The 27,650-nt window shown below is 36.9% G+C and overlaps 1 protein-coding gene across 4 annotated transcripts in view; it reads right to left on the reverse strand.

Moving 5' to 3' along the window:
• The window catches only part of rg (A kinase anchor protein rugose), a 413,962-nt gene that overhangs the window by 129,254 nt on the left and 257,058 nt on the right, over window positions 1-27,650 (reverse strand). For all 4 annotated transcript variants that reach the window (XM_076627439.1, XM_076627446.1, XM_076627441.1 and 1 more), the window contains exon 2: window positions 18,324-18,428. In XM_076627439.1, coding sequence (XP_076483554.1) covers window positions 18,324-18,428 — 105 coding nt within the window. The remainder of the gene's footprint in view (window positions 1-18,323; window positions 18,429-27,650) is intronic.

Consider the following 27,650-nt stretch of genomic DNA (forward strand, 5'->3'; position numbering starts at 1 on the left):
ACATTTCAGAGTATTCCATCTCTTGTATCCATCTCCTACACTAAACATCAAATTCTTAGAATGCAATGAACACTATCTTCAAATCTATCTTCATTCTCACAACACAATCACAGTCCGCGAATCAAGAAAAATCTCTCATTGATCAATTGAGATACTTTTCTTCGTTATCTATGACATCTTACTTGAAATTTTTCCACTTCATCTTATTTGTTCGCTTCCTCGAAACGAACGAACCCCACGACGACAATGATGTATGTCGAAATCGCGTCACGAAAGTGATCATCAAGGTCCTTCAAGAGGTAATCGCGTTCCATGCTGAACCAGAGGTCGTGTTAATACACTACTGAGAATTCAGTTTCACGTTTACTTTGTCTATTGACAAACATCAAATATTCCAATAGTTTCCTGTTAGCTCAACTGTTTATTATTAGTTTCATATGATGACAATTGTATAAAATCACACCTACTGATTTATTTCTTTCGTTCGATATTTCGATCATCATTTAAATAAATTTCACGTGAAGATGTTTCTATAAGATCACATCTATTGATGTATTTATTTGAAAGAACTATATGAACGGTTTATAAAGATTCAGCAAAGAGATAAACCTAACCTTGACTGTCTTTCCTTCGATCTCAACACTTCCATTTGATGCACTTATACTTCGATTTTCCCACCCTGTCTGCTCCTCCTTTGTCTTATGCTCAACGACGATCCGTTCAGCACGAGCCAGTGTACTCGGCCGCGCGAATCCATCCTCCTGGAAAATTATTCCTCTGAAAGGGAGTCGGGCTTTGGCACAAACTGCTACGGAACCAGCCACCGATTTCGAGCCCCCGAAATCGGCTGAGCGATAACGCCGTCGTGACGTCACATTCTCGATAACTGAGAAATTTCTGTCGGGCCGTGGAGCCGTAGCCAACGGACTGGAAGAGCGTAGAGCTCTGCGCGTTTAATGGCGAGTTAGAATTAACCAGGCGTCCGCCTCTCTGCTGTCTCAAATGATATCGATGCACAAAACCAATGCTGTTGGCTGGAGAAACTAAACGTGGGCTTGATAGTTTGAGCACAAGAAACGATTAAGAACTGAAAGACAATTAACACGTCTGTTTTTGGGCCGCTGAGTGTTTGCACTTGACAGGACGATGGGAATATTGTCTGTGGTCTTGTAAATTGCAGATTTGAACGTTTTATTCTACAATATTGGGTTTATTTCAATTTTTAGCGGATTTTTAATGTAGTTGTTTCAATATCGAAAACTTTTTCCGGTGAATTGTATTCGCTATTAAGAAATCTATTAAACTGAAATTATAATATCGTTGTAATAAAGTTATAATAAAAAAATCTGTTCGATTTATAATATTTTAATAGGACTTCCAAACCATTTGCGGTATATATGGAAAAATTTATTTTTGAAAGAAAAATCTTTTATCCATTTTTTTTTCTATGAACTCCTTCTCGTTATTAGGCTACATTAAATGAAGCGGCATTAGATAGCCGAAAAGACCGTGCTAAGTACTCGTCCTAATGTACAATAAAAGGAAAACAAATAAAACATCGCCTCTGCCGCAAGAGTACGCTTTACGATCTCGTTTCCAGCACGCTTCCTGCTCTTATTTGCTCGAGAAACGCATGGCTGTCTAAATCGGAAATGTTGCTCGGAAACCGCTCCAGAATCCTGCAGTGTTTGTCTACCAACGTTGTTTATGAGACGCTGCAATTCTTATCGTTTTTCCCTTTGCCTGGCAAAACTAACCCGTTGGATCGTCCATGTAGACCGATATCAAAAAGCTTTTCCGTGATACGGTGCCTGGTGGAACGTTTCCTTTTCTCCCTATATCCCGTAACAAATCGTCGCTCATTAAGAACGATTTGTCTTACTTCTCTTGTAATAGGTCGGGAGTATCTAATAAAACCCGGTTCTTCCTTTCTTAATACGCTTCCGTGGAAGCTCGTCCTTCATGATTTGGTTCTTTTACATGAGTTCTCCAATGAGACGGTGAATTTAAAATTTGATGAATCGAAAAATGTTGGTTGAATGAGAACGAGACTAATTTTAATTATAACGGAATACAAGATAAGTGGAAAAGTTAATTTAATTCTATTAAAGTTTATTTTAATTTAATTCTATTACTCTATTGCGTTTCAAATTAATATTTTCACTTCTGACAAAACACTTCAATTTAATTCGATTCTTCACGAGGAAAATTTTGATCATGAGATCAATATATGAGACACTTCGATTCGTTTATTCGACATTTGGAAGAACGAGCTGGATATTTCGAGGGACCGAAACGTCCAGCGAAAGCTATTAGTCAGTTTATACGGCTTGCATACTAATGTTTCCCGTATGAAAGCAATGGATGTCCCGACGGATGGACGAAAGAAAGGTAGCGCATTTTTTCGTTAATCCGAAAGGCAATATCGGACTTGCAATGATCACTGTATCGGTGATGAAAACGTCACGAATAAATGAACCCTTTTGTATGCTGACATGGCATAGAATCAGAGTTTGCGTAAATCACAAAGCAGGAATACCGATAGCATCTATCAAATGACAGTTCTACTTTTCGATTAACTTTACTCCCGATAATTAATCTCGTCGATAAATTCGTTTATCACCGATAATCATTCTATTGGAAGTATTTTTCGATGAAAATGTACAAATAATACTAGTAATTCAACTCAAAACAAAAGATACAGATGATAATAGTTGACTTTTGTTTCGTCTTGAAGAAAAAATAATCGAGAAAATCAGGTAAAAAATAGAAATTAAAGTATTGTATTTATTTATTCATTCAAGCAGATAGTATTAGTTACGTGTTAGACATTGATCCTCTAATCGTTTGTAAACGCTTTCACCTCTACAAAGATATTAACGATTTTCTAAATGGAAATTTAATTTCCAGCAAATGTAAGTTCATCAACCCGCGCAATTTACAATACATTCTACACACAAAAATCGTAAAAGAAGCGAAATGATGCAGCACGTTCGTGTAGCTTGAAACGTTGTTTTCTCAGCGAAACAGGATACCGGAAACACTTTTTTCCCAGCCATCCTTTCATCCCCACTGATTATTCAGCAGGGACACAAACAGAATGCGTCGCGACGCGCCAGGGCGTTGTCCCGCGAACGATTTCCGTGGCACCGTTCTATGGTCGCACAATCGTGCACCGTCGACTAGATTACGTCCCAGGAACGTTCAAGCAACCGCAGCTCGAGGACTTGTGCTGTTTGAATAGACCTCTTCACGATAACTCCCGTTGCAACGCGCGGTTCTGCGAAATTGTTAGCGACATAGATTCGGCGAAAGGGAAAAGCAGATTGTACGATGAACGCAGGATCGTTTGGTTCCTCGTGTTTCGGCTCGCTATAACGGAGATACATGGATCAGCTTTGCACAGTAATAAGTAGATTAATTCGCTTCTCAACTCGATTTAGTGGAATGGAAATGGAATGGAAATAATGTTATTTTCGTGAAAATGTGTTTTGAAATATCTCCTGTAGGTGAAATGTTTTTAGTTGTATTGATAATCATGAAAGTAAATTAAGTCAAGTAACGTTTATTTTGAGACTTGTTGACAAGTATTTTCTCTACGTCATCTAGTGGATTTAATAATTTCATATTGTTATAGTATACAATATTGGAGCATCAGAAATTAAATGAAAAATTCAATTTCTATATATTACTAAATCATCTTATCGATTTATGTTTTTCTATGTTTAACTTTTTGTTGTTTACAATCTTTGTTTAAAGATGGACTCATTTATTAAAGAAAAAATAATTTCACTTGTATGAGACAACAAGGGACTTATTCTTTGTTTTGAATCGTAGTTTTAAACTTCAGTCTCTCAAATCTTAATTTTTAAGCCTTACTTTTAAATCTTCGTTTTAAATTGCGTCGTTAATTTTAAGTCATACTTTTAAAGTATTAATTGAAAGCTGCGTCGCTGGATTTAATATTTTATATAGTCTTAGTTTTACTATCTATGTGAAAATCGATGCTTTATCCACAGAAACAGATTCTTGGTGATCTTCTTGCTCTTTTCGTTGATCTTTTTGTTCCTTTCATTGGTATTTTTTTTTTTTTGTTCTTTTCGTTAGTTTTTCGCTCTTTTCCGCGATTTTCCGAATCAGAAGTATGTGGAAATATTGAATTAAATTTTTCGTTTGCGATTGCAGAATATTCTATTCTATATTTTATTTGTAACTTCAAAGAAGACTGTCGTTTTAATTCAAATCGTTATTATATTGAATCGATAACGTCACACGTGACACAAAAATGATAAAAAAGAGTCAGATTAAAGATATGTACTTCCGTGGGACACAGAAAGGCATTGTATATCACGCGTATTCTGTTCTTAATCAATGGTGCACAGGGCCAAGCTAATTAAAAACGTAATTCTGAGACGCCGCGAGAGATTAACATTACCGCCGCGCAATAATGAGGTTGCCTCGTTAGTTGGTAACGTTTGAGAAGATAGCGTAGACTAAGAACATCCGTAATTACTTTTCTTTGCTCATGACGCAGCCGTTTTCTGGAAATTCTTGTGTATATTTATTCCCGGAGGATAACAGCCTTTTATTCTTTCTTCGAAGATATTCCTTAATGTCTCGAGATTGGAATAAGCGCTCGAGAATGATCATAAGGCGACGTATGTAAGTTTAATGTGTTGTAATAAGCGTTACGAAATGTCTTTTGTATTAATGTCTTTTATTTGATATCAAAACGTTAAACGTTTCAGGAAATAATCCGTATTTTAAAGATAAATTGTTAAAGTAGGGTAAAGAAAAAGAAAAGAAAAGGAACCGTGTATTCTTCTGTTATTTAATTTCTCAGTGGCATTAACAATAACGAGACAGAACAGCTCTTTTCTGTTCAATTTATTAATGGCATTAACAATAGTAATGGTCACATACATACACAGTACAAACATGACTGGTCTTTTATATGTGTAAGACGAATCATTTATAGAAAGAAAGAAAGAGGTTTTTGAAGCAGAAGAAAACATCGCGAGATTACGGCAAAACATGACATCTCTACTTTAAACAAGTGAAACGTTTATCTACTATCCTAATTCGAGGAAGCTTTTGTCACAGTTTTCTCGATAAACAACTTATAAAATTGCGCTATGTTTCTTGGGATATTTTAATATTGTATAATAGTGAACGAATATATAAATTTTAATTACGGTTTAAACAATTACTATACGCGAGTAGTTGTGGTTAATTTAATGAAAATTGTAGCAATATCATAATGCAGTATAGAAAATTTCGTAGTAAACTCTATATGTAAATCAGTGTATAAACTACACGAACTTTCAGATGGTATAGGTACTTTATCCTTTTCACGCATGGTTAACAATATTTATAACTCGATCACACGTACGTGTCATTCTTGACGTTGCAGCTTCTTAAAATATTACTCTCTCCTCGCTTTCGTAGATCAACCTCAACGATGACGGATGCAGTACATATTTATCCGAGTCGGTTAACAGAATTTCCTTACGTGCTCAGAGAAGACATACACCTTCGGGTTGCCTGATTTACAGCGAATTTTCAACGAAACTTCACTCGATGAACAATGGTGTACGTTAATAAATGCAGCATCGGTAAGTTTCCAAAAATTTCAACGGTAGTTTCTGACCCGTTTAAAAACTTGCTGCGGCTGATTTTAGTCAAGCGTTAATAAAGAATATTCGACCAACCGACAAAGTTGACTTGCACAGAGAAAGAAAGAGGGAGAAGAAATTCTCGTTCAAACTAAACGAAAAAATAATATAAGAGAGAAAATGCTCCTGCGGTTTACGTGTGTTCGAAATGAATAAAAAATTACTCAGTGGAAAAAAGTATATTGCCACACATTCATAATAAAGTTTCAGCGCTGTTAGGAGAGTGTAATAATTTCTTCACTCTGGTTCGCGTGCTCGCGACTCCCGAACATGCGCATAAATATCGTGTAGACGCGAAAGAACGTATAAATATATAAACGGGTGTTTCGGATTAAAAAAACAAACAGTTAAATGAAATATTTGATACTGGCGCGCCAATAAATCTTCCATCGTTAACCGCGCTGTTTATTTTATACACAAATAGTGGCATCGAGCTGGAAACTTTGATTTCGTAGCCGCCACCATCGGATTACACATTTGTTAACGTGATTTTTCTTCAAGCTCGAAAACACATGATGCGGTCTGTTAAACGCATTTATGTGTACACCGTCGTTCAAAAGTTTAGGCTTGTTATTTTATGTTGTATTCTCGATATCGTAGCGTTCACAATGCAAATTATTTCCTTCCCTCTCGGAATACGTGTAACAATATGGGCGGATTCCTACGAACGAATAAGTATATAAATAAATTTCTATAACTTTCTATGCAGTTTGCAGTTCGAAGTTCGAAAAACGATCTTTTCAATCTCATTCTTTTGAAATGTCTAACGTTACTTATAAAGATATGGTCAATCTATGTGATTTTAGGATATCTGTAGCTCGTAAATAAAAAAAAAGAAAAAACAAAATACGATTACTGAAAGCAATTTGAAAGTTGGTTCCCACGATATCACACTGAAGAGTGGTATTTTCAGAAATTCAAATATTAAAGATACATAACAAACAGGGAAGTTAATATTTCCAACCTACCAACTGTAATATTATCTTAAATTTTAACCATACATATATAAATATATATACTAATTACCCGCAATCACGTTAATGTTTCACTAACAAGCCCGAAGTTTCCAATGGTAATTTCAAAAGTAATATACATATACACAATACCACAAGATGGTATCGCGAATATTACCGCCTTGCGTTTCCACAATTTTCGCTTCGAATATCGGGTGAGAGGATGGAACGTTTTACCGTTGGTGATTACATTTTCCGGCTGCCGTATGAAATTTTAACGATCGGCTACGCTAACAACAGAAAATATGTTATCGTGCTACCATCTGATGTTTTAATTTCTCCGATAATCCCCATCGTTTCGGCGATTCGATCCGCGAGTAATTAACTGCAACACGACGCTTTTGGTGTGTCTGGTCGGCTCTGTCTGCGGTACATGGAGCATCGCCGACGAAGAGTGGTTATCGTCGATGCTCTGATGTTTCGACAATGACTCGCTTCCGACCGACAGAACCTACGACAACAAGAGCTCGGTCGACATAAATTCGAGCTGACCGCAACGCAAGTGTCGTTATTATCGCGCCACTTGCCACTAACCGGGATTAATATCCCGACCTGGCTAATAACTAAAGACATTCCTGTTATGCGAATGTATACTCGTCGTGCGAATACAATCGTGAAACAGCTGGAAAATATCAATGCGCGTTTGCAACGAATTAAGCCTATAACTGCGAGGCATTTACCGTTCTTTGGTGCTGGAGTCAAGAGTAAATACCTGATGATGAATAAATACTTGACAGATGTGCGATTTTATTGAAATTTTAAAAAACTTATGAAAAGAACAAACATTCGAAAATTTTGATTTCAAACGTTACGCGTTGTATGTGTGGACAGTACGATTCTCGAGCTCTGGTTGCTTCGCTAACAGGTTCACCGACTTTTATGTTAGTCGTTTCATTCGTTTGTCATTCATCGAAGCTTCACAATAATTATACGAATCTTTTCATATTTCACGACTCATTTTGTCATGTATACAAATACCGATAGACACATTCAAATATGCATTCATTCCATAAGATTTCTATAAGAGGCTCTCTGAAATCCGACGAATAAAAACGATTGCGTCATAATCATTGCAAAAATTACACAAACATATTCATTAAGTAAATGTGAAAAGAAAACAATGGTAATGTATAGCTATGCTTAGAAAGCTCACAAGCTGGCAACGAGCCTTGGAGTTTCGCTGCTTCCGGTGATGCGCGGCGAATCCTGTTGACTGGAAACATCCATGTTTCATCGTGTTTCTGAGAGAAACGCAGCGAAGTTGAGTCATTAAACTTGACCCGACGTTTCGTAAACGCGTTTGCGCTTTCAGCTTCACTTCTGTAGCGCGGTATTAACTTGTAGTATATGTATGCTTGTTTATACTCGCTTCGCATTATACGGCCGAATAATGCTGACGACGCGTGGTATTAACAGGCCCACGTAAAATATTTTGTACCGTTGGCGTACATGCAGGATATAGGGTTGAAAGCGCCTCCAACATCTGTTAAATTGTATGATTAATGACTTTGTAACGAACTTGGGTGAAGTTTCGCGGTCTCGAATGTTCGTTATCTTTGGTACTAGGTCATGGATTATTTGTTGTAATGTCTTGGCAGAGTTATGGCGAAGTGGCAGAGTGAAGGGATTTGACCACTTGTGGCTTGGAAAGTAGATTGCGTTGTAGCATTCTGCGGTAGAATGCATTTGAGATTTGCCGAATGGGAAAGATTAAATTAATATGAATATGCAACTTTGAAACTTTCTAATACCAATTGATTTACCTTTTAAGCATACAAATTTATTTAAAAAGCTATATTCGATAAAACTCTGACATTAGATATTCGTTGTACATATTGGATATTTAAAAATCAAGAAATTGTATCAAACGATCACACTATGAAAGTGTTACGATAATAAAAGGTTTGTTACTGCCAATCTTCCCGTTCGATTTAAAAAACTTCAGTGGAAAAGATCTGGTATAAATAATTTTAAATCAAAAAGATAGCGTAAAAGGATACTTTTGTATTACAGAAACCTCTCACACCCGAGTTTGGATTAGAATGACTGAGGGAAGGTGATCTCGAATCGGAAGAGTCTAACATAGATAATTCTAGATTGAAAGAAGTTAACAAAAGCAGTCATAGATGAAACAAGAGAAGGATAACGGTAGCTTGGTTCAAAGGCAGCGCTAGATCTGCAACTCTGCGTCAAAACGAATTACTAAAGGCGGCTCCAGATCAAAGGAGACCAACGTAGTCAAGTTCGGATCAAAGATAGATAATCCTGACTCAAAGAGTGGCATGGAGAACAGTCAATTCTGACTCAAAGGGGTTGGGACAAATAATACGTGACACAAGCGATACAAGTGACCCTAACTCAAAGGGACACGATGCTGGCAGCCTTACTTTCACCGAAGGAACTCCGTACAAATAACGTTGGAGGAAACTGGACAGTCTACTGAACATCTAAACGAATCGATCTCGATCCTTGGACCTTGAGGTGGCGTATATACTACGTATGTCCAAGAATCCAGGTCATCCACACCAAATCCCGGGGACCAGCACTGATCTAAATTAAGTTTCTTGGCTCTGTGGTAGTCTGTATCAGATCCCTTGGGTTTAGATTGATGTGTCGAATCCAAGATCGTTTGTATCTATTACTTCGAGTCCAGAAAGGTGTCACTATCGAGTCTCCTAAATCAAGAATGATATATCGATTCTCTTGAATCGACGTCCGTCTATATTGAATTTCTTAGGGCAAAAATCATTTAAATCTGGTATTTTATATCACAGTTATAGAATTTCATGTGTTCTGTTCAATATTCAAATTTTTTATTCAGAATGCTTTGAATTTTTATATTAAATTCGCAGAGTTGGAATATCGTTCGAATTAAAAATAAAATTTAAAATTAAATTCGTTGGACATTTTGACGCCGAAGCTGTTTACGGTAAATTTAGGATATCGATCGACGTAGGATTCGAAATGGAAAATAGAGGGCAGAGATTAACGACAGCATGGCTCACTGCAATACTGACAGACCGTAGGATACATAGCATTCTCACCACTGAATTGACAATGTTCGACGTGTCTGTCCAGCGATCGAAGTGGCGTCCAACTAAACTCTCGTACTATTAATTTATCGCTGGAGTAAATGAAATGCACGTTGCATTCGATAGAACATAATTTACAAACCGAAATTAATGCATCGCGTGGAAGATAAGGTTTTCAATCTTTGTTGAATCGTGTTGTTACTCCGTTTTCACGCTAACAGATTTTATCTTCGACGTTTCATTTCGGAACAGATCTTCATTTGCATGCGCGTACACCTGCGTATCCCACGATCGGACGTGGCTGCGAATACGTTAGTTTCTTCATTGCAGAAATTTGCAGGAGTAATTCGATCGATTCTATCCTGTCATACGAACGATTGTGTTCGATGGTTGTTTCGTTGTTTACCATGAATGCTGAATTATTTGTGCGTTATTAATTTCATGCGCTAAAGCTTATTGACGTTGAATAAATTGTTAGTGAAAATGAATTTTCGTAGTTTGCCGATTCTAAAAGAGTGTTGACCGCAAAAGATATTATGGTAGTAGATCATTTTATGTTTCTAAAAAAATCAAACGTCACTCAGGTATCTTTTTTTAAGAAATATTTTCTCTATAAACGATAAACCATGTACGGTCGAATTTTTTATAGATTTCATACGAATTTTATTTGTCCAATTTGATTTCCACCGATTATTTACACGATCGCGTAATAATTCATCGGGAAATTTTATCTGGCAACTTCATACGTCGTCCATATTTATTTCGCTGTTTGGAAGCGTTTGGAGATCGTCCAATTTCAACAGCGCCGCAACATTGCAGATTTGTGTAACGCGTTACAGGCCGCGTCTGTATTTTGTTAGTCTAGCTCGAAATTCTGATAAATGGTTATTCGATGAAACGTAAATCCTCCCCTCTGCTTCTCATCTCCATTTTTTTCTTCCCTTTTTCATTGCAATATGCTTTCCTCTTTCAAAGCAACATGCTGTCGGTATGCAACAGAAATTAAAAGTTAGTATATGCACGTGAAAGATATATTATTTATTCAATAGTTTTTTACATTTTTGAATATGCGAATAAATATTAAAGACATAAAAATTACAAATCTTCTATCAAACGCATAACATAAAATGTATGATTCTTTACAAATATCATAGGTGTTTGGAAAAAATATTATTATTATTGTTATATAAAATTGTATCTGTACGTATGAAGGATTTTGACTAATTAAATCTCACCTGTAGTAAATATCCTTTAATTTTAGAATTTAGGCGATTCTTATACTGTTGTCTATACCTCATTTTATTGTACTTTCTAATATTTTTACGCATTCAATTTACTTTGTTATAACTGTTATACTTATTATACTCTATACATTATTCATTATTTACGGAATAGAATTCGGTTTGCGTAATTGTATTTGCTGTCATAATGCTAAAATGCACGCGATATTCCATATTAATGCACGATCAAATTCGGGCCATACTTTGATCAGTGTTACACGATTTTCCCGTGAATTTTAACATTTACTTGTTTATTTAAAACACCAAACATATTATCCCGAACTATCTCATCTCCCCATCTCGTTGATCTATCACGAAATTAATCCAAATTTATGTCCGACTAGCTGTATACGTGTTTTCGATGCTCAACTGTCATGGCAGAATGGAATTATTATGTCCATAACTCGGGCTGAAATTTATGAAAGCTAGCGTCATCCGGTAATCCCGCGATATCCGAGTTATATCGCTATATCATTATAGTTCGCGAAACGCGAGTGTTATTCATTGACTTCGCAATCCCGTGAAGAACTTGTTAAATCTGTCTCGGTGCAACAATCTACGTCAAACTGTTCGGACAAAGAGCGCATAGTGTGACTCAAACTCAAACGTTTCTTTGTCTAGAACGGATTTAACAGTTTACCGATGTCCAATTGTATAATTGTCGTATAAATTTGCTCGCAATCACTTTTAGAAAACACACACAGAGAGAGAGAGAGAGAGAGAGAGAGATTGAGAGAAGGAGAGGAAGAGATTTTTGCTGTTCTTCGAGATTGCGTCGGCGTCAGTCCGGACTGATTGCATATACCTTGCCTTCCGGTTATTCCGCGCGACTGCGTTTTCCCATTGTCGCGATTTGTCTGACTTAACTGGTAATTTGCACCTTGACAAATGGTTCCGAGCTTGCACTGAAGTAGGTATAGTTCATAGTTTACCGAATTATCGGAAAAGTAAATCGTAGCTGGTGAAATTTCTATAAAGAAGGTATTCACGGTTTTGCAACATGAAGATTAAATTAATATTAAAATCAGGTTTTACCATGGCTAGATTAATATTAAAGATGTATACGCTGACAGACATTAAATATTTAAAAATAGTCACGTTATTACTATCTACATATCTAATGAATAATTCATTATCCAATTTTATTTTTAGATTAGAAAATACATCACTGCTATTTTAAATACTTTAAATGTATATTAGGAATATAATTTACGGCTATATTGCGACTATGATACCACTTATAAAACTACGATCCACTCATAAACAGTTTACGCGACTCTTGGGGTATCATAACCCATGTCATAACTTGCGAAATTTGCGTGTCCGATATTTACTTGCAAATTCGCTACACGAATACGACCTCGGTGTCCCTTGACTTGTAAACACGGGTCGCATTTATTCCTTAAAAGCGAATATAGCAGGAGAAAGCGATAGCGCAGTCTGCCAGAGGCATATGCATGAGATAGACGGCTCGGTGTGCAGATTGCACCGACATGAATGACGTTTGCAAGCAGTTATCCAAATTTACATTTCATCGATACGACACCGGTAAATGGTTGTATCTGAAGTACTTCCTCCGGAATACGGTTAACCACCAGCTGTATCAACGTTGCCAGACCTGGTAATTAATTGAGATCACCGAGCTAGCACCTACAGTAACAATCGTCCGCCGATATAATTTTATTCGGATTTCAAGTGCAGTGATAGGTTCCTGCATACGAAACGTTACTTTACCGAAGTATGAAATTAACAGGTTGGCTATCGTATAATTAACTCTGTTCAGTATTCAGTTGTCATAAATCATGTTAGAGAAATGGTAATTCGCTGTAATTTAAGTTTGAAAATTTGAATTTTTATTTAAATATTTAGATTTGAACTTGACCGTATGAATATAAATATGTGTTTGAAAATTTCTAAAGAATATTCGAATTACGCTGGTAACTAAATACGTTAATATCTCAATATACCACAAGATTCACAATTTAATTATCATTTGCTATGTATTGTCATATGCATATTAACTAAATTTCTCTTGCAAATACATCCAGGTTGGTAAACATCAAAACACATGCATACATAAGTAATGTAATTTAAAACGAACTTTAAAAACTTCAATTCCAAAACGTATCTCAACCATGCTGTTCAACAACGATGAACGAAAAAGAAGAAAATCTAATACAAGAAAATTTCGAATCGTGTTCGTTATATCGTAACGTGATATAAAGCGTAATGGCAATGCATGTTAAAACTCTGCTGTGAATAGGTTCTATAACGAGTCGCGTACGGTTACAGGGATTCGCGCCTTTGAACCTTCAACCATGCGATAATGGACACAGCAAATTCGATTGGAATTCTACCGGATTACTAGCACGTTGCTTAATGAAAAGATTCAATATTTCTGTTGTTTTCGTTGATTTTACCGACTTTACAGAGCAGCGACATTTTCTTGTCTCTGACTGGTACCTTTCAAGTCCGTAACCCGATGTTTCATTCATTTTAATTGCCTCTTTGTAGATCTTACCGCGTTGCAACGAGGTTACCACGGTAAATAACGAAGAAACATAGTCGGCATTTAATTGTGCATTTCTCAATCTAGTTGGTATCTTTCGAGGAACGTCAACCTCTGCCTCCGAGGTGAATAACAGTTGACTGTAAATTGGTACAAAGACCCCAGCCGAGAAAACCTCCGATGGAAATTATTGAAACGTTATTTCTCTTCGTCTTGATATTCAAGTACAAGCTAGTCGCGCAAGGACGGAAACGGTTTATTGTTGGTTGGTCTTTGTACCGGGAAGTTCAATTTGGTTTCTATTGATCTCGTTTAAAGGTTTCGCCGCTGGTTATTGTCAGTTTGTTTGTAGGACTCAAAGAATAAATATTCGCATATAGCCGTTTGCTTCTATTTCCAAATTCAACGTTGGAAAAGGGACTGAAGTGGATAAACAGAGGAACTTTGAAAGTTTCTATGTACACCAGATCAACATTGAAATTTACTTGCTTAATCATACCAATATTAAACCTCCTATTAAATTTCATCGCTTCGAAATTAATAGTACAGATATGAACACTAATTTACTTTGGTTTGATACAGTACGAAACTCTTTTGATACTTGAACACTTTTCTACGTTTCTCCAAATATTTTCCTAACCTTTTAAATCTTCTTTTCTGTATTTTCTTACAGAAATTTAAAGAGGAAGAACATTCTTTTCACACAAGTCATAAATATCGGAAATCTTCAATTATTCCCATACTATGCTACATATTCTCTACAAAAAGTCATTTACAAAAAGCTAGATTTACAAATCAAGTGCTCCTTCAATTATTCCGACAACAAGAATACACGAAACGTTCGTTGAAGTAACACGTTGCATACTCTATCGTGCCTGGCTTAGATTTCAATGACTGGAGCCTTCTATGTACGTGTATTTATGTACATACATATGTATTTCTCAGGACATTTCCTATACATATACGTACATATAAGACACTCATATGTAGAGAACTGGCATTGTACAGCTGGAGACATCAACGAGGAAACTCCCTTAACAGTATTAACATTTCAGGAACGTGCTCGAACCGGATTCTGAGGACACCAGAAACCGATCCCCAACAGATTATATCAGCCACAGGCAATTCTGTCAAGATGATACGGCGAATTCACACCGTAGATTCGTATTACTGAGCTATTATCCTCCGTTAATACACATTTCTCGATGATTCGCTTATTATCAATCGCGAACAACGAGTAAAATATTGAATTTCACTAAATTGCCTTAGAATACATATATCTCAGCTTTGATCATTATTTCTAGTTATTACTATTTCATGTTATAAGATGTACTACTTAAAGCGGATCACTTGACAGTTCTCTATAGTTGCGACGATATAAAAATTATTTTGGGCGCAACTGAAATGATATCAAAGACATGATCGAATTTGCTACAGGTAACATTTTAATTTGAGAATTGTTTCCTGTGAATTATTATTTCACTGAATAACTTTTAATATTTTCTGCCATTCTATTTTCGATGTTTCAAACAACTGATTTTCATTCGTATCCTGTGGTACCTCTTTGTTTTCAATAATTCTATATTCTCTTTTAACAACATTGAAATTACATAATATATTGATCACGATGGTATATTGTTTTATTTCTACATGCCCTGTTCGTTTCGTATCTCATTGTCAGTTAATAAAAATATTGAGATGTATAAAACATTCTGGAGTACCCTGATGTTAACATGTAGATGGATAAAACGAGAAACATGTCTGTTTTATAACCTTTTTCATGTTCAAAATAATTAAAGATTTCGCGAAGATGAGCAAAACGAACGTAACCTCGTAGATATTAAAAGATACACATACTCTACAGTTAATGTACTGTAGGACGTCAATTACCTAAGCGACCATGTACAAATTATATGGAAACTGATATTCTGGTTATCGATTATTCGATTATGTAAATTGAAATGCCAAAGCGTGTCAAATGATGCAAAAGGGAGCATTATTCAATTGCATACGTTAATGAAAGAACTTGGGATATGTTTGGAAATGGAATATAAAAGTAGGAGCTGTTCTCACTTTCCGATTTAACTTGCATTGAAATTAAACCATCCTTGTTTTTATCCAAGTTACAATATTTAAAAACGTGTTTTCTGATTAACAAATTAATCACTCGACTTACATTATCCAATTAATCAACTTCCCATTACATTTGCATCTTCATTCGTCGCGCGAACGCAACATCTCATTTACGATTCTTTCCAATCAATTTAAGTTATCGGTTTCTGTTTTTCAACATTATGGTTATAGAAGAGAATTTCAAGAATTTGTTTAATATCTTTTTCGATACTATTTCTTCCACTTAGATTCAACAATTTTACGGAATTTCCACAAAAATAAATGTTGGACCGTTCGCAGAGAGACGCGATCGCGAACAACAGGAGTCGTAAATTCTCTTTACGATTAGATAATCGATGCCACGAAATGATCGATCCCCTATTTCGATTAGGATAATAGAGATGGTTGAACTGATTATAACACTGAAGTGACAGGTTATAATATACACTTTATTCCAACAACTTTGTAGACATAGACAGTTACGCTCGGTGTGTATAGATATAAGCTAAACAGATGACTGAACTAAGGCTGATAAACCAGTCAAGACATTGACTGGTCAACCCATGAAAAACCGAAGATAGATGTTGACTGATCTAAAGATGGAAAACCAATGAAGTTCGGTGACGATGCTGTGGCGGAGGAAAGCTATTGATGGGTGTGTCTGGCGCACGGGACCATTGGATTTGTTGATGGCAATTTTGGCTAGGAAAGTGAAGGCAATAATTATTGCTTCTGTTCGGATAAGAAAAAGTTGGTGGACAAGGAAGGGTTCTAGCCGCCCCCGAGAAAAAGTTGGTAGCGGGAGACATCGTACCTTTCTGGAGTAGACAATAAATTTAAAGAACACTTGAAGTAAGAAGATACTTGTTTGATCTGAACGACCTTAATTATGAAAATGTCAAGATTTATGGTGGGTCCTTAAGATTATTATCGCAATGAGGGTGTGTGGATATCTAGCAACCATCTTATCTGCGGCATGGAGCTTAGTTTGTATAGAGAGTCACCGGACATAACAATAAAAGTTCCTAGAGTTTAATACATTCCATCTTGTCAGACTGGTTAAATATTAGATTATGATATAACAATACGTGTATATAAAACTGATGAAAACAATGGGAGGCAAATTGTTCGTTTGTGAAACTTGCATCAATGAAGCGACAAATTAGATTCTATTGTTAAGTTCAGAACCGTACAACAACGTTTTCCTCTGTTATGATCAAAGGACGCGAGAAACGGTAGAACAAGGCTCTTATAACTTATTCCGTGTACACAGTTTAAATTTCTATTTACTTTTACATCGAAAGTTTCTCGCCACGACGCAAGCAGCTCGCGCAAGTTTAACAACTCGTCGCGTCGGTGGAAAGAGTAAATGGCTTTTTCTTCGCTTGACGCGGCGGCCGAGCACCGGCTATTACTTACGAAACTTTCTTATCCTTATGCCTGTATCTCGTCGTTCTGATGGCTCCCTTAACGAGACGGAATGCAACGACTTCGAAGCCCCGTAATAGTGCTGCGTTTTTCACGACTACCGTTTTCGACACGTGATGCATCGACGTTGCGAAGAAAACGGCGCGACGTAGCAGTTCGACGTTTCTTGCACGCCCAACTCGAACGAGAACGATATTTCTTGCATCGTGTGTTATGGACGAGCATTGTTTTGCGTGGACTAACTGATGGTTTCACTTTTTGTACGTATATATTTTACACAGTTAATTCTATGCCTTCTGTATATACGGGGCTCACGAAAGTATTTGAACGCTTAACACAGAAAAGATTTTGTATATCGTATGTATTACATAAAATATTTTGAAATTTCATTAGACACTACAAAAATTTTTATTAAATTTCAACATTTTCTATACATAACACATAATATATTTATAAGAAGGTTCTACAAGTTTTCGAATAATTGAACGAACTGTCGTATATTTTTTATAACAAGTAAAAGAATAATAAAACAGTTCGAAACGATTGGTGTCTGATCTTGATTAATTTGCAACCGTTTGTAACGAATAGAATCATACCAATTTTCGTGCAGCAAATCATATCACTATTTCGCGAGTTCCATTTTTCTCCATCACGGAAGAAAACTGGTAACGATTTGAAACTAGTAACGTGTCTGAATCGAGACAGCAATGCAAGCGACGTCGACGAGGTTGATAAATTCCCGTGGCTTCACGGTGGGTGAAAAAAAAAATTTGCGTTCTGCGCATTCGTTTCCTCCCTCGAACGAAATTTGCGACGTAATGGATTTCAATTCTTTTTTCCCGTCGAGCGCGTTCAGAGTTTTGAACTTCCCCTTTTTTCCAACCGCGAGTTTGAGAAAAAGGTATATCATGATATAGCACGCAGCTTATCGGTCTGTAACTTTCCTGAACGTGATTAGGATCTTTACGTAAATTTTACATTTTTTGGTAGATTTAACGGGATTGAATAGAAAAATTTTATTCTACGTCTTCGATTTATTTTTGTGTCTTTTATCCATTTTCAATATTTAAACCACGAGAAAATTATGATTCTTAGGGGACAAAGAAATGGTCTACATATTAGCGGGCGAGCAAGAAATTAATTAGGAGCAAGTTTGACGTATTGATCGCAGTGATCGTGTGTTCCTTCGTGGAATCAAATTTGTGGCGTGGTATAACACCCCAGCCCCTTGGATAATTAGTTTGATCGAGGCGAACGTTACGCCCAATGCTTACCTGGAGATTGGGCGGGCAATGATCGAGCAGTTCCAGCATGTGCCTGATATTCTGTGCGTCCTGAATTACGAAGTTGAGTTCCATGTCGAATTCGCCTCCCACCAGCTGTAATCAGAACAAACAAATCGTTATTAGAAGCGTGTTTCAATATGTTCTATCATATTTCAGACCTTCATCGAGTAGAGTATAGATTTCGCACAGAAAAATCATGTTTCTTTCTAAAATAATATCTATCGAACCTCTTAATATCGTAACTCTAATTTTAGCTTTTTTAATTCAAATATATTTTTGCTCAGATTGAAACCAATATTTAATGAAAATCAATCGCAACAAATTTGACGATCCCATTACCCTGAAGTCTATTTCGCTATCCATCCATAATTTCAAGGGATGTTTCCATTTAAATCGATTTCGTTTGAATTTATGCTACTTTGCCTCCTCCCATCCATTTAAACTCGCAGCAAAAGAGGTAATGCCTGTCGAATCGAACTGCGTTTGGCCATATAACATCCGTATACACATTTCCGACGGGAAGGTCCAACACATTTAGTAAACGAGCGTGCACTGGCAATGAATTTCCAGTCGTGAAACATTCACGTCGTTCGTGTGCAAAAAATTTATGAGTTTTCTCATTGGTCGGGAGGAACGATGACTTATCGATACCGAAAGACATAAAATACGATGGACTTCGGAGAAAATATTTTCGACAGAAACAACATGCAGCGTGGATTTAAATATGAGCTTCAAAAGAAAGCAAAACAACTTCGAACAAGCTGTTGAAAGCATAAGATTAAAATAAAAATATGAAATAATAAATTATAAGCTGGTATGGTAGACAACTTATTATATGTAGTATGAGCAAAGATTTCGGGTTTTCGCGTGAATTATGTACGTATCGTTGCCTATAGATACAAGGGTTACGGAAGCAATGTGGAAGCTCATTTAACGCCCTCGTATTAGACAGATCGAGAGATTAACCATGCCGATTCTGAGATGCCAATAGGACAGACGAGAGATCAGTCGGCTTAGTTGATAGCCCTTGTCCACCCTATTTTTATTCTACCATCCTATAGAATCTGAGACAAATTATTATCGAATTTTTACTTCTTCATTCCCATAATACGGTAGTATCAATATTAATATTATTAATTAAACTGAATATTACATGAACTGAACATTTTTGCAATGTTACAACAAGATTTTAATGATTTAATAATTGTTCGTGGACACTGAATATTGTCATAACGATTGAATTATCTACATTAAACTTACAAAGACACTTATTTTTCATTGATGCTACTACTACTGTTTAAATTCTATAGCAAATTAAATCGTAGACCACAAAAATGCATTCGATGCTACCTAACCTTCTCTTATATATCGCACAGAGGAGCGATAATGAATCGTTGGAAATTCGAGGCTATGAGTTTATGAAGCTACCTATATGTGCGCACTTGTGTTCCTGGTGTCTTCTTACAGAGAGATGGCTTATGTACAGCCGAACCGGAAGCTCTGTCTCCATGGGGAGAGCGTAATTTCCGGTGGAGTATCTCTTCCTTCGCTATTCCCTGTCGTGCCTTCCACCAAACACTAGCCCTGATGAATCGGTCATGAATTGCTTATATCTACGTGGACGAGACGCGGTCACGAGCACTTTTTACGATCCGAAGTTTCTAAAAATTCACGAATAACACGCTGATCTGTATGAAATTGGAAAAAAGTAGCTTAAAATTTGAAAACCAGCAGAGAGCGTTTAAAATATTTTATAACCATTATTAAAGAAATAGAATCTACTCAGAGATCTGTTTTACTTACTAAATATTGTAAGGGGAATTTTTTTGGAAATTTTATATATTTTTACATATAATGGATATCCTATACAGTTTTGCGCTATAAACGTACATAATCTAGTAATGACGGAAAATGTTACAACGAGTTAATAGCGAATGGCCAAATTTTTGGTACTTTTATGATCGTACCTTCAAACTTTGATAAAAACAAACTGCATTGCTTCTTCGATAAATAACTTCTAATGATATTATCATAACTGCCCTGTATCTCTGATTCACCTTCTGTCTTCGACTGTTGAAAAACGCAATATCGTTATCGTCGATTTCCATTTGTCAACCCATTTTCCATTACCACGTTCGATCCTATTCGAGCGAATTCCTTGAGCTACATAAACATTCGGGCGAAAAACATTTCTTTTTATGAAATTCTCAAGATCGCGCACGAGAGACGAGCGCAATAAGGGTTAGGCATTGACCCTCGTTCTGCGGGCGATTCGTTTGAAACGCGAAGGGGTTATTGCCACACGGTTTTCCCTCTGCTGTCTTGACTGTCACGTAGTCGTCGTTCACGAGCGACCTCCGAGAAAAATAAATTTCGCGGCAAGAAGCCAGAGGTTGTTGTCACGAGTGCCACGCTACGACGATTTCACGTTCGACGCCGTGGCTATCTTTCCAGACAATCCGCGTCTTTCGTTGAAATTCTGAGTGTTGGTATCAAAGGGGATGCTAGTAGGTCGTTGAAAAATAGGAGGGTTACCAGAAATATCGATCTCTACCGTTTGCCAAAATGCTGCTGATATGTGCGAGATGAAACGAGATTTTGCCAAGTATTTGACGAGGCGAAGTACGATTTCAGGGCATAGTTTGAGCCCTCTTTTGTGGTGGATGGAATTATAAAGGCTGTTTCTGTTTGAACAGTAGTAACTTTGAAAGAAGTAACACAACGAGAAATTCATCATTTAGTCAATAGTACCCTTCAATAGAAGATTTTTCGAATCGAATGTACTAATAAACAAAATTAGGATCACTATTTGCTAAAAAGGCGTTTAAACATGTCTATCCATTTTTCCATCTCAAGTTTGAACAACAAAAACAATTTTCGATCAGCTGTGACAAATATGTCGGTACAAGTAGTCGGAGTTAGTATCTAAAAGAGATTGATAGGAGTTTTAAAGCAATAAACTTTGTTACGCCAATAAAGGGTAGACATAGTCTCCGTGAAAAAGAAACTCCCGACAAATTATCTTCAACCCTTCTCAAGCCGATAACAATTTCAAATAAAGAAAAAATATCGTTTCTATCCTTAACACCGTGTCGCTTCAAACGAGATATTTCTCTCTTTAAAATAAAGTTCCAACTGCTACGTACCGGGTCCAACACTCGATGGTAACGCATCCCATCAAATTGATTGCGTCAGAACAAACAGAGTCTCGATCGATTGAATTGTTTTTCTACGCAAATACTCGCCAGCGAAATTTCCATAAACAACGCGTCTACACACCACACCAAAGGATCGCTTGCTGTAATAAACTACTCTTTCTCTCTCTTTCTCCCTTTCTCTGTTGAACCATGCAACAAAATCGAAAGAAGAGAAAAGAAATATATAGACTCGCGTGACTTATGATTTTCGGCTATTGCCCGATTCCGCGCGATAGTACGCGGACTGGAAGCGTATTTGACCGCATCCGCACACTAACTCGTGGGAAAATGGGCGTTCAACGGAAGGTAGAATGGGATTCGGTGAATTAGGGCCGGTCAGCATTGCCGACCGCTAATTGGACACCACTGGCTTTTACACCTTCTATGTTTCTGTCAGTGCAAAACGGTCAACGAGCCTCCCGGTACGTACCAAATTTGCTTATTCGGCAACGAAAACAGTAGGCTTGCTCATTTCGCGAGCCACGAGATATAATTCTAATAAGAACAACGGGATGACTGTGCCGATTGTGTTTCACTGGAGAATCGATATACGGCACGAATTATCAACTAGTGACACAGTGAATGGTCCTCTTGGATTTGGATATGAGGATGAACGCTTAGATAAGCGAATGGTTAAATCGCGGGATGAACGTTGAAGATTCCGAAATGTTACACGTGGATTTTAGTAATTTATTTTGTAGTATAGTTAAGAATCTATTATATATATAATAATTTAGTATATATATACAAGTAAATATTATAAATAATTGGACTATGGATTACTACTGGAGTTTGTAATTACAATATTATTAATATTGTAACTAACGTGTGCAAATACGCGATCTGTGATACGTAAATATGTATTCTTAAAAGTTATTATTGTTTTTTAGTTAGAAACAACTTCTAGATCAATACTTTTCACCCTAAGCTAAGGAAAGTAGCCAACCTATTTCTCAGCAAAGGTATCTAAACTTCAAACGTTAAATCTCTCAGCTGCTATGTACATACTATAACTCTCTTCCTTAACCAGCTGCAAACTGCGAGTGCCTACCATGTAATTGTTAGGTGAAACTATTCCAACTTTAGTTAATAACGCGTCGTTATTGAAAGCCGATAGCTAATTTCGAATGTTCTCCGCTACGTTACCGAGGCATAATTTATTACAAACTGAGCTAGCGGCCGCGTTTCGCCAGAGCGGGTAAATTTTCTGTCGGAGAATCGATGGCTGTTCGCGGACTTGTCTGGTTACAGGATAATATATTCGACGATATTCGGTTGGGTTCCCAAAGGACTCGTCCAGTTCACGCTGTTCACACGTGAAAGATCTTGATCGAGTTAACGCGCAGGCCCTCGCAGAGGCTTGTTTGCACGGTTTGAAAGGTTTTCAATTGCCTCTTAAGAATGTATTATGTCGAGGGGGACTTCTCTCTCTCTCTCTTCTTCTTCTTCTTCTTCTTCTTCTTCTTCTTTTTCTTCTTTTGCAGCGTTGTAATCGTGATACAAAAACAACAGCTTTCGTTTACTCTCACGAAATCGCGACGAGTCTGTCAACGCTTTTGAGTACGTTGTTAAAAAAAACTATCGAAAGAACCTTACAATCGAATTTCTTTGTTTCTTTTCTCCTCGAAGTGGTTAAAACTTGGATCGGTTTCTGAGAATTGCTGATACTCTTTGGAATATGCATATTGGATTGTTTAAATGGGAAATCTTTCTAATCTCTTGGCTTCTGTCTGGTACAGATGATTTTGAAAAACAATTTCTATTTCATTTATATGGATATTTCTTTAAGTAGTTCGTCCTTGTTTCGAGGAATCCTTTTCATACAATGACGATTTAATGACATTGTAAACTATCACGCTTGGCGATCAGATAGCCGAATGATATTTTGAGCGGATAGAGTGTTAACGTTGACGCAAAGATCTGAAAGCGTATTTGAGGATGTCAATTCTATAGAGAATTAATGTCGGGAAGCATAGTTCGGACGGTAGTTTGAATTTGTGGTGCGTGACGTTCTGGTTATTGTGGTAAGCAATTCTGGATTTTATAGGAATAAGCGTGTGTGATTGAGCTCGTTGAATTTATCGAAGGGTGTTCACTATCGCTTGTTATAATATTTGTTATGCATATAATTGTAATTGGTCCAAGTTAAGATAATAATCGACGGTCAACTAGAAAATCAAAAGCGTGGATAAGTGTAAAAATTATTTACAAAACGAACAGATTTGGCGTTTTTTAAAAATTAAACAAATATATTAAAACGGTTATTAATAAAAATAAATTATAAACACATTAAAAATTTTAAATAATTAGTAATGAAATAGAAAGGTAAGGACACCTACATTTGTTTTTAAATTTCTTTTAACTCGTACGTGATTGATATTATAAATTCTATTTTTTATTTCCTACTTTCCCTATTTTCAATTCTTCCTTTAAATCCTTTCTGATAACGTACTATAAAAGAAGACCACCAGTTACACGTCGAGTAAAATGGTTTACCCGTATAATTCCTCGATCCGGCTCGATTCGATCGACCTTCAGCAGCAATTTTTTCTATAGCTGGAAACCCCTCGTCCCGCCAAAGTAAATTCTCCGCGGGACTATACGCCAGAGGTTATTTCGACGGAACATTTGCAAACAGAATTTCAGTGGGGGCAGCCTGTTGTCATCGTTTCTCTTTCTTTTCGTTCCTTTTCCCTCTCTGTATTCGCATTTTTCGTTCTCCTTTCGCCTATCCAGTAAGCCACATCAATTGGCTCGCTATTTGTTTCAGCGACTCCTTTTTACTCGTAAAATAAAACCACATTTTTTCGTTTCACTCTGTTTATATTGATAGTAAACAGTTTCAATGAATTATATATGTTACATTATATATGAAGAGCTTAGGGAAATATTAAATTGGTAAGCATAAACATGGTAATGCTAAGGAAACATTAAGAATTTTTCAAATGTAAAGAGAAAGCGACAAACACGTAGAAATAATAGGAATCCTCTAAAAGATTAAACGATAAGGAGAAATAATAGATTCGTAGTGAGTACATAAAGTACTTGATGAATAATTCAGATTGGCGCAAGGATGGCTTAGCATTGGCATCTATTTACTTGCATTAATCCCTAATCGTTCCTCGAATTGGCAGACAGCCACTAGCCAGCCGGTTGATGGGTGACCAATTTGATGAAACCCGTGAGATGTCAGGCCGGGATCAATCTTCATTCTCGAGAGCAATTAGTGTTCGTCGCGAAATCGGTGCTAACCCCGACCATGCACCTCTGACTCCATTTCATTGGACGTGTCTTGATAGCTTATATTTAATTAAGAGACACTGGAGCACACGTTGAACAGTCGATAACAAGTTATTGGAAAATTTAAAAGCTTGAATGTATACCCACTTCTAAAATTTGTGATAATGGAAGATAAAATGCGAGAGGAAAAGAGAAAAATGGAATCACTGCTAATTCAGACTAATGAGATGATGAAATGTTATTAAGTTTCAAATGCACATACCTATGTACGTATAAATATTCCAAATAAACAATCGGTAATTTTAAAAAATTACATAATGTAGCAAATGATAAAATCAACAGTAAAGGTATTTTCCTTTACGATATAAATTTTATAATTCCATAGTAAGTAATACTTTCTTTTATCTCTACTTTAAGTGCATTACGGTATGTTTCTAGAATGACAAATCCCTTTGCTCGATATTTTTTATATAAAAGCACGTCATTACAAAAGCACACGCACAACATAAATCATCCATCACACACGGTGCATTATGCATAACCAGGTGAATAACCCCGGCTTTTAACCCTTGTAGAAGCAAGATGAAGAAGAGGAACGCGAAGCGAGCTCATTGGCTATGGTACGCAACCCTTGGCCTCTCATTGCTCGTCTTTTTCTCTTCATAAACCTCGTGTCCTTTCTCTCTCTCTCTCTCTCTCTCTCCCCCTCTCTCTCTGACCGACATTCATATTTAAGCTGCGTTCCTCCTAATTAGGCCGCCATCTTGACAAGCTCTAAATTCACAAGCATTGTTCTGGTCGGGCCAAGTCATGCTTTCGGTCCTTCTCTTTTGGGAATGGCCAGCGAATATTCCAGACTTTCCGTCTTTTCCCTTATCGATTATAAAAATACGTATTGTTCCCTTTAGGCGTTACGTCTTTCTCAATTAATCGACACACCGCCAAGTATTTTTGGTTTGGCCGCATTGGAGCGAGATGTCGGATTATTGGAATTTCAATATTTTTCGAAAGTTTGCATTTGGCGAAGATAAGTTTCTTCATGCTTCTTAGATGCGAATTCCTTTGAGTAGAAATCATTTTCAATTATTCTTTATTCTAAATTAATTATGCGGGCAGTGCTTTAAGAGTACTACGTCAAACTATTCGTGTTACCATAATCCTCCGAGACGTTCATGAACTTGTTGAGTGATTGTTAAGCAGAGTGGGTAATGAGATCTCGAAAGCATGGACACTTTAACCGTCTTTCCCGGTGTGTATCCACCAAGAGTTAACGACGTTGCGCAACGATGCTTCAGCGTGAATGCTTTTTAATGGTTTTCGTCGTTAAGCGCGGCTACGTCGGAGAAGAAAATGAAAATCATCCTATCGACGTTCATGTTCGAGGTAAAGTGAATTCCCGCCTGAAATATTTCAGAGAAGTATAACGCGGAGTTCTTGCATCGATGATGAACAACTTCATCGAAAATACAAAAACGAGCATTAGCCACTTTCGACGAGTAAGTCTCTTCGTTAGTAGACTTCTCTCGGCAGCTTGTTGTTCCTCAAAATTTTCTGTATCATATTAATTTTTTGAACTCGTGTGATACGAATAACTTTAATCGAATATTAAACCAAACTTATTAATTCTTAGATTCATTACAATGATTTTAAATGGTTCCATGAAAATTTCTGAAATATTCGTTAAGAAATACCTACAGATACAACTACGAAATGATTTGCATTCTCATAATATTTCAATAAGAATTCAAATTCCTCCAACAATGGGTTCTAAAAGAGGTAAAAAAGGTAAGAACCCTCAAAATAACCATATCCAACATTAACATTATCCGATGTACATAACCAACCTGAAACTTCAATTCCGCGTCCTTTGTAAAGAGGACGGCAACCTCAACCAAAAGAAACCCTCGACACCCACCATTTCCCCAACTTCGTCTCGAGTAGTGAGACGATCGTAGAAATTACCAGCTCGCAAACAGGATTCGTATGCGTCGCGACGAGTCGAGATATCGAGGAAAGGGATCCCTGAGAGCGGAATTGGACCGCGAGGGTCTGCCACGCAAGCGTTCCGCCGGTTTCCAACTGGAAGTAATACTCGCTCTCTGGCATCGAGATGCCGGCTGACGTTCTCGAGGCTGCATCAGGGAGTATGATAGGGTGGTCCCGACCGAGACTCGGTGTAAACTACGATTTGCATTCGGAACAATGTTCGAGCCCGGGTCAATCCAACTGGCCTGTGTTTCCACGTGTCGAGAAACGTCCCACCTCCAACCCGCCGTATTTACGAAACGGTCTAACTTATCCTCCTCACTCCGTTCTCTCTCTCCCTCTCTCTCTCTCTGTTATCGAACAATCCACGGACGTGGACCGAAAATTGTTCTGGGTTATCGTCCTGCGTCTTTCCGGAGGCCGAATATATTTCTCTGGTCGAGCAATTATTTCCTGATTATTGTTGTGAAACACGCGCTTTTATCTTGAGACTATGTATTTGTGAATGCTATATTAGTATGTGTCCATGTGGATAGATAACGCGGTTTAAGATGGGTATGTTTAATAAATTTTGTTATTTTTCGTAGTCAGTATAATGGTTCTGTGCTCTATTAACGCACTGTTAGATACAGAAAGCATTTGCACATACTCATATTTTCTAATGAAACGATATTTTTATTACGACACGTCTTTATTATTGCAGCTTGGTCTATATAGCACGAAGATTAGCTTAAAAATTTGATTCTTCAGTAATTGGCCATCGGTCAAAGTTCAGAAATTAAAATTAATTGATGATAAAAATATCATCCTGTCGTGTTTCTTACAACGTGTAATTAACCAAGTTACAACTTTTTCAACATTGGAATTCGAGTAAAAATTCTTCTACATCGAC

Source organism: Bombus vancouverensis, chromosome 2, assembly GCF_051014615.1.
Source record: "Bombus vancouverensis nearcticus chromosome 2, iyBomVanc1_principal, whole genome shotgun sequence".
In the NCBI taxonomy this organism is placed as follows: Eukaryota; Metazoa; Arthropoda; class Insecta; order Hymenoptera; family Apidae; genus Bombus; species Bombus vancouverensis.